At 54.9% G+C, this 9626-nt stretch overlaps 4 protein-coding genes across 4 annotated transcripts in view; all 4 read right to left on the reverse strand.

Annotated features, from left to right (window-relative positions):
• Positions 1-63: 63 nt before the first annotated feature.
• Positions 64-1385, reverse strand: CC84DRAFT_1089392 (uncharacterized protein; the record flags this gene model as incomplete). The annotated part of the gene is made up of 3 exons (XM_018174303.1): positions 64-161; positions 270-775; positions 1171-1385. 3 exons carry the CDS (start codon positions 1383-1385, stop codon positions 64-66), a joined length of 819 nt encoding a protein of 272 aa, XP_018037835.1.
• An 828-nt stretch (positions 1386-2213) lies between these two features.
• On the reverse strand, positions 2214-3941 carry CC84DRAFT_1258565 (uncharacterized protein). Its single transcript, XM_018184838.1, has 3 exons — positions 3912-3941; positions 2776-3867; positions 2214-2707 (listed from the first exon to the last, which is right to left on the reverse strand). Exons 2-3 carry the CDS (start codon positions 3509-3511, stop codon positions 2499-2501), a joined length of 945 nt encoding a protein of 314 aa, XP_018037836.1. The 5' UTR covers positions 3512-3867; positions 3912-3941; the 3' UTR covers positions 2214-2498.
• Positions 3942-4569: 628 nt separating this feature from the next.
• On the reverse strand, positions 4570-5598 carry CC84DRAFT_1216425 (uncharacterized protein; the record flags this gene model as incomplete). Its single annotated transcript, XM_018182801.1, has 1 exon — positions 4570-5598. The coding sequence occupies one exon, from the start codon at positions 5596-5598 to the stop codon at positions 4570-4572; it is 1029 nt and encodes a 342-aa protein (XP_018037837.1).
• A 1909-nt stretch (positions 5599-7507) lies between these two features.
• CC84DRAFT_657728 (uncharacterized protein) overlaps positions 7508-9626 on the reverse strand; it is a 2931-nt gene continuing 812 nt past the window's right edge. Inside the window, exons 2-3 of the mRNA XM_018187046.1 lie at positions 8611-9626; positions 7508-8207 (exon numbers count right to left, since the gene is read on the reverse strand). The exon at positions 8611-9626 is cut by the window's right edge and continues 1 nt beyond it. Of these exons, the coding sequence (XP_018037838.1) occupies positions 7979-8207; positions 8611-9626 (1245 nt within the window). The 3' untranslated portion in view covers positions 7508-7978. The remainder of the gene's footprint in view (positions 8208-8610) is intronic.

Raw genomic sequence — 9626 nt, forward strand, 5'->3', positions numbered from 1 at the left:
CGATGATATTGCTTCTTCAACTTTACAACCTAGAACGTTCAGACCATCTTGGGAACGCATACTTTAGGGCGCAGCTTTCCTGCGACTACTTCTCCGCACGCCCTCCACGGGCGCTTCCGTCCCTCCAGCCTTGCGCTTCACACCCGTCTTCGCCTTCTTCCCTGCATCTTCAACACCCTCCTCTGCATCACTGTGCTTCCGCTCCGCGCCAGTCTTCGCATTCTTTCTCTCTGCACCTGTCTCGCCGTCCCTTCCTTCGTCGCCATCACGATTTTCATTGCTCTCTGCTGCATCCCTATTCTCTACCGCCCCCTCATCCCCTAATTCTTTCACCCATACCTCACCATCCTCATTCAGATCAACGCCTCTTCGTCCCAGCACCCACGCCACCCTCTCTGCATCCACACCCCTAACCCCCAGACGCCCCCTCAGCTCCCCAAACCGCTCCACAACCTCCGCGTACTCCTTCACATTGTACTTGATCCCTCTCTTCCACCCCCTCCCACCTGAGCCGCCCGATGAGGGTGCGTCCCAGGCCAGCCAGCGGTACAGCTCGTCGCTGAAGAAAGGGTGCGTAGAGGGGTAGGCGACACTGAGGAGGAGGGAGGCGGTTGCGGGGCCGATACCGCGGAGGGAGGTGAGAGGTTTGAGCTGGGCTGTTGTGTTGGGGGAAGAGGGTGAGGAAGAGAAGGCTGTGCGTGTGGTGTTGGCTATGGAGGGTGCGGGGTTCGCTTGGACGAGGGAGAGGAGGGTGGGCCGGAAGGTGCCGTGTTTGCTGGGGTGGGTGGTTAGCCAGGTTCTGGGCGAAGGTTGCAGGGAGTTAGGGGGTCAAGGAGTTGGTTCGAGGGGCGATGTTGAATATGAGTGTGATCGGAACAAGTCGTATTTCGTGGATGCTTGTTGAGTGGAGACATGAAAAGATGGCCAGAGCATCGTCTAAGACTTTGCAAGAGTCGAAGCAACGGCGATCGCTTTGCTGACTCAAATATTTGGAAAACGTTGTGGTGCAGACGCACGTGGGACTTTTACACCTCCGTAATGCTTCTTTTACACGTGCTTGGCAACGGCGATGTGGAGATACATGTGATGTGATGACCGTCGTTCCTAGGTGATGCGTACTATGGTGGAATTCCGTGTACAGCTTCGACAAAATAATCGAAATATACGTACAGTTTCCACTCCACAAGCTTCACGACCTCATCTTTAGTCAGTTCCGCGCCGCCTTCCTTCGCGCGAGAGATGACGGCAGCTGGGATTGTTTCATAGCGCAGGACGTCTAGCTCGCGTAACTTTTCGGGTACGATGGAGGAATAGTGGGAGAGAATGGCATTGAATGTTTCGCGTGATATTTGGGTATACTTTAGGGGCTGCTCGGCAGGCGCCATGGTTGTGTTATCTGGAAATTTGACGTTGGTGGTTGAGAGATGGAGGACGCGGTAGAGACGCGCTATACGTGAGCACGTGCTCTAGCGCCCACCTGGGCAGACGGTGCTTGGCTAGCACTGCAGGGACTACACTTGCCTAGGCATTTCGACTTTACAGGTGTGAAACGATACTTAATCTCGTAGGCTTTAACTTCAACAACAATGTCAAGTGATGGCTTGATGTGGTCGTTAGTGCCGTAGACGTGAAGATGAGAAAGTCGTCTTCAGCACCTGGCTTTAGTAAGCGAGGCAATCACAATGTCATCTGCCGCTTCGTCCGTCCTCACCTCACATCCTCATTGCGTTTCTGGCATTCTTGTCTAGGCGCACAGTCTTGTAGCATTTTGTTTGATCTATGCTCAATTGAACATCCCCTACCTACTGTTCACGACAGCCCTTACGTGCCTTCGTCAAAAGGTTGATATCTTTAGGATGTCTGCAATTCTGGATACCCGAATCCTGGAATCGACTTATCGCCAGTATAAAAAAGGCACCGGTGCGTGCCGGCCTCGACCCAGCGGGAATTTCGCACAACGGCTATATACGAGACAGGATACACTGCAAGCTGGTCGGTTGAACCGGTGAAGAAAGTAGTATCTCTACTCAGCAATATTTAGCTATCGGTTCCCGTAGATTCTCTATGCAGCAATGCCAACCCAGAATCTCTTCGTAACGCCTGATGTTTGGGGTGGATCATTATTCTGCAAACATTAGTAAATGCAAACAAGACGTGCTCAGCACCATGTTGCTAACACAACATCGAGAGACCCAATCAACGGACAGGTATTACGCTGATGTTCATCACGCAGACATATGTCCGCAACGGCCTGTTCAAATGAACATATCGTCCACTTCAAGTGTCTCGAACGAACGAACGGAAGCTCCAACCGCAAACCTAGCGCCATGATTCTCAATAATACCCCCCCTCGACCTAACTTTCACCCACTCACCTGCCGTTCTCCAGCCCTCACAATGCCACACCCACTCTCACTCTGCATCTTTACCTCTCCATACATCGTCGTCCGCGTGACCACCAGACCAACCCGCCTCACGTCTGAACCCGGAACGAGGACTCTATGGTGTGCAGCCCACGCGTGGCGACGGCACCGGGCTCTCCAGCTCGCTCCGCCACACCGTCTCCTCCGAGAGCTCCGACAGGCCATGGCGGTGCTGCGGTTTCCAAGCTGCCGGGTTGGCCGTGGCGTGTGGATAGACATAGCTACTCACTTCGTTGCGCTGGTGCGGGTATGTGCTGGGGTTTGGAGAGCAATACCCCGGTGGCGCTATAGCACGTATCAGACTCCATTTCAAGAGAAACATCCCGCGTAGACGGCGCGGAAGTCCAACTTACCTGCATCATAGCCTTGTGTGGCAGTGGTAGCATTATCCGGCTTCTCGGTCATAGTCGCGACCGGAAGGTCGGATTGCAAAGAGGAGAGCGCGTCATTGTGTATCTTGCGGGACCGCTTCACATAACAGAGGTAGTATATGAGCCAGCAAACCAGGAGCGCGACGAAGACGCCACCGGCGGCCGAGCCGCCTGCTATGGCGGCTGTGTGGCTGGCTGGCTGGGGCGAAGAAGCTACTGGTGTCGTAGTTGGCGAGGAAGTCGATCCACCCAGAGAATTGAGCGAAGCGATACTAGTAACCAGGGTCCCAGTGTTGGTCGAGGTGGACGTTGCTGAGGGCGACGCCGATGTTATGCTGATCGGTCCAGACGATCCACCCAAGTAGTACGCCTGCTGCACAGGATCTCCGCCATTGGCATGCGCGGCGGCCAGGTCACCGCGCGGACAGACTGCTCCTGCAGCACAAGGATTTGTTTTGCAGCAGCCCCAGAAAGTTGGGCCAAAGCCGCAGGTCCAGAAACTGATGCCTAGGCCGCATGAAGCATCTGGGAACTCTCCATGCTGGGTACTGTCGAAGGCGACAGGGTAAAGGTTTCCTTCTACGCAGCCGCTCCTGGTACATGCATCTCCTGCGCAGCAGCCGGCAAAGTTCGACCCGCAGACTTGCCAGGTTCCACCGGAGGGACACGTGGGACTAAAGGACAGTTGGGCTGCGGTCGCGTCTTGACGCCTGGGCATTGTGGTGTGGAGACCGGGATCCCGCTCTGTGGAGTCGTTGTATGTTCCCACGGCTGCCACAGGACGTGTGTCAATGAGACAGGTAGTATGCGTCGAGAAACCGGCTTGAGGCAGAACAGGCTGAGCGCCCGCATATAACCAAACTCAAGCCATGCGAACCCTCACACCATGCAGCCTCCGCCATACTGGCCGTAGACAATGCAAGACTTTGAGACACGCATGCTTGGCATGTTGTTGGGGTCCAGCCTTACCACGAGGGATCCAACCACGTTGAGCATATACGACGCTACACCAAGTGCGGCATGCGCTCTAGAGAGGGCTGAAAAAGGAATTGCATCTGGCCGAGGTTCATGATACTAGAATGCTTAGCTAGCTGTAGTTGTGTGGTGACACAGCTTACACCTGGGATAATGAACAGTCACCCTCATCCATACCGTGCACACTACCGATCTTTTTGAGGCTCCTTCAGCGCTCTGGAATTTTCTGTTGATACCGCGATACAGCTGGTGGGTGAAGTCAAGTACATGTCCGTACCATAGGTATCTGTGGTAGAATAGCAGACGATGAAACCACACGTTCGCAGTTCGCAGCTTGTCAAAAGTCACCACCTGCGCCTTCGCGGCGCTGCTGCATTAAGGTGCGTTAGACTTATTGGTTGCCTTTTAGTTTCCATATATGGCTGTAGACCGAGCCAATGCGAACAATGCTGTTCAGCCACCACGCACTATGCGTGGAAGCTCTGGCTCAGCATCTTCGATACCGTGGTAGCCTCCTCAAATAAGACCGACCACAATGCTGTGAAAACGCGCGATCGCGCTACCCATACTTCGTCTCATCGTGTGTATTCGTGGTCAGTGTCTAATTGGCAAGGCTACGTTCGTTAGGATAATCAGTTCGACTATCTGGAATAATCAACTGACGTTTGCTACACATCGAGTGAGATAAAGAAGCCCAAGAGTTGCTATGAAGAAACCTTACTGCCTTAGATGGTGTGGTAGTTCTAGCCCATTACCTTGGGGAATGATCGCTTTGACTAACGAATCGAAAACCGAAACTCCTCAATACCTGCTATATCGATACCCGCCAAAGCCTTGCTGTCGGGACCATGGTTGGTGGTACGACGAGTAGTCCCGCTCGTCTGACAATCCGAGCTGGCTTGCGATGTTGATGTATCCTTCCTCAGTCCGTCTCGCGCTCTTGAGATCCACCTTCCCGCTGAAACTACCACCATCACTGTCCTCCCACTTGGCTCGACAATACGGACAAGTAGCCCTACCTATGCCCTTCGCAATGATCCAGGATTGCATGCAGCTCTTGTGTACGTTGTTTCCGCACGCAGCCTTGCAGTAGACGATAGCTTCCGTACCGGGCTCGAAGTCGCAGTAACAAATGGGACATTCCCCTTCGATTTTCTTGCGGTTGCCATCCATCTCGGTCTCATGCCCGTCTCCAATCCCGGAATCAGCGCTGGGTATCGGAGCAGCGTTACGGAACAGATCCTGTAGTTCAGATGACGTCAGCGCGAGTTGGTATGCAATATTCTCGGCGGCCTTCAGGACGCGGAGCATAACGTAGATGATGTGTTTGCATTGGTTTCCTTTTTTCGCATGGGGACAGTCGCAGCTCGGCACGTGTCCGATGTGCTGTGTGTACACGTTGCCCGTCGAGCCTGCCATTGTGACTTTCTCCTCTGGCTCGTCGTCGGTGCCAACGCGCTCGCGGGTTATCACCGTCAAACGCTGGCTCAGGGCGCGCTGTTTTATTACCAGGTAGGATTGCGGTGGATGCGAGCGAAATCGGCGCATGCGTTTCTCTTCGTTTTTGCCCTTGTCGCTTCTGGCGTTATTTTTTGGTGGTTCCTTGCGTTTGTGGGAGTAGTTGTCGACCTCATCGTCGTCGTCCACAGTCAGGTCAATCACGGTGTTCCCTCCAGTCGATTTGCGCTTCTTGAAGCTGGGACTCGCGTCGTAAGAGCCGTAGTCTTTGTCATCGCTATCAGCAAGATAATGAACTTGGTTGCGCTTGCGCGACGGAAGCGATGCAGCAGCGCGGACGTCATAAACTGCGACATTACGCCCTGGAGGCATCTTGGAGTCTGAAAAGTGACTTAAATGGGAAGGCGAAATTGTGGAGGATGGTGACCGGTTGAGAAGTAAGGAATGGTGGGGAAGGGAGGTGGAGCGCCTTAGGCGGGTGTGGCAACAAATAGCGCGTAGTCCAGCTGCAAGGCGGGAGCGGGGAATCACGCTAATGGAGCGATCACACGTGACGGCGCTATCACCTTGGCACTCACTTCACTCGATTTCTGCAATCATCTCATTCAGAACGTAGCGTTTCGAAGCTTGGAAGATCCAAATGTTGTCTAGTCACTCATTTTCCAGGACCATCGTAGTGAGGTAATCAATCACGAAGCCTCTATGCCACCTACAAGCCGAAGAGGCTGTGGAATGACCACAGCACTTATAGGTATGTCGACTTGTAAATAGCTTCAGGTGATAAGCAAACTATTGGCCTGGTGTAAGGATTTTGAGGGGAAAAGAATGATCGCCACGCACGATTACGGGGACTAGAGTGGGAAATGCGTCATGATCCATCTAGAGAGCGCATAGAGATCGTTTTGGACCAACGGCGAATCGCATGTCTTCAACGAAACTACCGACCACAAGACTGAGTCTAGCTTCGATGAAAATGTAAGTGGCCTTATAGAGAATGACTGCATCCACTTGCGAGCTGCATGCTGGCGGTAGCATAGAAGCCTCCAGAATCTCCTATCCGAAATACAATGAGAACTTTCACTCGAAGAGAAGGGAAACCGCAGTTACATTGACGTACCATTCGTGAAGATGCAGAAATCTGCACGAGCGCCTAATCGACGATCATAGACTCTTGACGCAATAGAGCCCTATGAGTTTGTCTCCTGCCTACTTCCGGCAGAATCGAGCCAAAAGGACAAACGGTAAGACCCGTCGACCAAAGCAAACTCTTGATGACTATGGTTGATGAGGCTAAATCGAATTTTACGTTAGTTCTCAAGAGTACAAATATCACAAAAATTGCCATGTGTACTGTTGCAGGACCACGCCGCGGGTGACGCAACCCGCACAGCTGCGAGTCACACAACATCTATCGATACGTACATACATACGCACACCGTATATGTACGGCACACTGCAGGGCGACTGCACTGCAATGTGACCCTGCTCCCAGGTTCAGGTCCCACACATGCGGTGCGGTGCATGCAGCTCTTGCCTGAGCACATCATGATGTCGCGCATAGAAACATACATCGCCTTCTTCCCTCTTCCTTCCTGTACGTCTGGGATGAGACGGAAACATGCTGTGCCTGTAAGACAACTCAGCCACACACCGCCCGCTGATTGCGCGCCGCTCAACGCAAACGACGTTGTGGCACGTGTGACAAGCGGAAATGGGGCGGGTGGGAGCTGAGCAGGTTCCGAGCGTTGTACGACTGTACCTGCGTATCGTGCTGCGCGTTGATACGATAACTCGCATGCTGGATGCAGGGAGGTGTTCACGCAGATTGAGTGTGCAGAGCAAGACGGGATGAGCGTAATACCACACACCAGCGTCCACCAAAATGAGTCGAGACTTCAACTTCAAATGCAACTTCAAATACGCCTTCGTACATTTCATTTTAAAAATTTCGCACCCTCATTTAGTCTCACGACACACAGCGGGGTCAAATTAACACGATGATCGCGATCTCGTGTCCCCAAACACACCACCTACCCACCAGCCGTCGTCATCCCGCGCACCGGTGATTACCACGGCGTAATTCTAATCCCCCCGCGACTCCACCGACCTAATTACGTTCTCGAGCCCCTAGCCCGCGCCTGCCACCAGAACGTTCAAGGTCTGACTCGACGTCTGGGATCTACAAGTCAATAAAAGAGGAAAGTTACGCCGCGCATGAACTGCACAGCCCCCGTCCGTCTGCATGGACGTCACGGCAATGTCAAGGCACGTCATGTCACGAGCATGAATAGAACAGACACCTGTCAGTGTCACTCAATCAATGCGACATGTCAATCATCGCATGACAAACATTGCTTGTCCATAAGCCAAAGATAGAAAGCCTAGTATCAGATGCGTTTTCAAATTGCTCTAGCCTAGAACGAAAGACTGTCTCTTCTAGTGCGAATCTGAAACAAAAGAAATTGCAAGGAAACGAAACAGAATACGAGATTGCTCTAATCTCCCAAACTCCTGTAGAACACCATGGTCGTGGAAAGTGATGACATGGAGAAAAAAGACAGTCAATTGACACTCCTATCGTACTAGTCTTTCCCTACCACATTTTTGCCCGAGCCAGCTCAAATCACCCCAGACCCAGACACAAGGAAATAACGAGGCCACACGGCCTATGCGATAAATAGATGCCATGTGCAAGAGCCACAGGCTGCTTCACAAAATGTGTACAGAAGTGAAAGTTCGTGACCGTTCTATATCAAACAAGCCGCTTAGAAGATGCCGAAGAAGCGCTTGTGGCTGCCGCCGGTGCTGTAGCCGTTGCCATACCCGCCGGCCGGAGGAGCCGGGGTAGGGGTGGAGGCAGCAGCGGAGGAGCTCTCGCCGCCAACGGGAGCAGCGCTCGTCTCAGGGACAGCTGAGCTCTCGGTGGGGAGAACGAAGCTGGGGAGAGGAGTGGTGGCGGACGAGGGGACCGGGGCAATTGGGATACCAGTGCCGGAAGGCTTAGGGTAGCTGAAGCCGCCGGAAGGAGCGGAGGGAGCACCGCCGACAGGGCGGGTTTGAGTGAGGAAGCCAGACGAAGCGCCCGAGGGAACGGTGCCGTTACCTGCGGGGTAGGGGGCTGAGGGCACTGAGGGCGCTGAGGGCACACCAGTGGGCACCGGGGAGTTGTCGGTGGCAGGAGTGGACTCAGCAGGAACGTAGGGAGCAGAGCTGACATTCTCACCCTCAGCAGGCACATCAGATGTGGGCTGCTCCTGGCCAGCGGTGACGGTGACGGTCTCCTGCTTGGTCACGGTGACAGTGGTGGGAGGGGCGCACTCGCCAGTAGCAGCGCCGCCAGTAGGAGCGACCTGAGAGCCAGCACCCTCGACAGGGACGTCAGTGTTGGAGCCAGTGCCATAGCCGTTTCCGGGAACGTTGGCGGCAGGAGCAGAGGCAGAGGGGTAGACGGTCACGAGCTTGGTGGTGGTGGAGGTAGACTCGAGGGTAGTGTAGGTGGTGGCCTCGCCAGTAGGAGCAGCCTCGGAGCTAACGCCCTCCTTGGAGACGGAAGCGACAGGAGTCTCCGCGGCAGGCTTGGTGATGTAGATGGTCTTGTAGATGGTCTCGGTGGAGGTGGTGGCGACCTCGGTGGTGACAGCGTGGGCAGACGAGCCAGTGCCGACGGTGTAGACGAGGGTCTCGGTGGAGACGTGGACCTTCTCGGTCACGGGGGTGCTGACAGCCTCAGTGACAGCCGAGGGGGTCTCGCCAGTGCCATAGCTGGAGCCGGGAGCAGAGCCAACGGGCGCAGCGGTGGAAGCCTCAGGAGTGACAGAGGCGGGAGTGGCGGTCTTCTCGCAGACGGTGGTCGTGAGCGGGATGGTGCTGGTGATCAGGATGGTCGACGAGGCAGGGCAGTCAGTGACGGTCTGGGGGCAGCCAGTCGAGGTGAAGATCTGGGTGGTGTAGATGACCGAGGTGATGTACTCCGGAACACCAGTGGAGTTGGCAACATCAGTCACGGGGAAAGAGAAGCCGCTGGTGGGGAAGCTGGGAGCACCAGTTCCGGGGATGGTGGGGATAGGAGCAGTACCAGTTCCGGGGAAGGACACGCCAGGAGTCTGAGCTGCGGCCGAGGTGGCAGGAGTCGAGACACCGCTGGCCGGGAAGCTGGGGACCTGGTAGCCGCCAGTGGGGATTGACGCAGCCGGAGCCGAGCCAGTTCCAGGGAACGAAGGCGCCGGGAGGCTGCCAGTTCCGGGGAAGGAGGGGATGGCTACAGAGGAGCTGGAGGGGAGCTCGGGAGAAGCCTCGCTAGAGGGAGTCACAGCAGGGCTGGACGAAGCAGCAGGGCTGGAAGGCTTCCCGGGAGTGCCGTAGCCACCTCCGGGAACAGAGACTGCAGGCGCCGATGGAGC

The sequence above is a fragment of the Paraphaeosphaeria sporulosa genome (genome assembly GCF_001642045.1).
Source record: "Paraphaeosphaeria sporulosa strain AP3s5-JAC2a unplaced genomic scaffold CC84scaffold_4, whole genome shotgun sequence".
In the NCBI taxonomy this organism is placed as follows: Eukaryota; Fungi; Ascomycota; class Dothideomycetes; order Pleosporales; family Didymosphaeriaceae; genus Paraphaeosphaeria; species Paraphaeosphaeria sporulosa.

Bases quoted from the DNA above. Each gene is read 5' to 3' on its own strand.
- CC84DRAFT_1258565 (XM_018184838.1), bottom strand. From the start codon at position 3,511: ATGCCCAGGCGTCAAGACGCGACCGCAGCCCAACTGTCCTTTAGTCCC. The intron at 2,708-2,775 runs GTAAGTTGGACT...TACGTGCTATAG, and splicing joins CACACAAGGCTATGATGCAG to CGCCACCGGGGTATTGCTCT.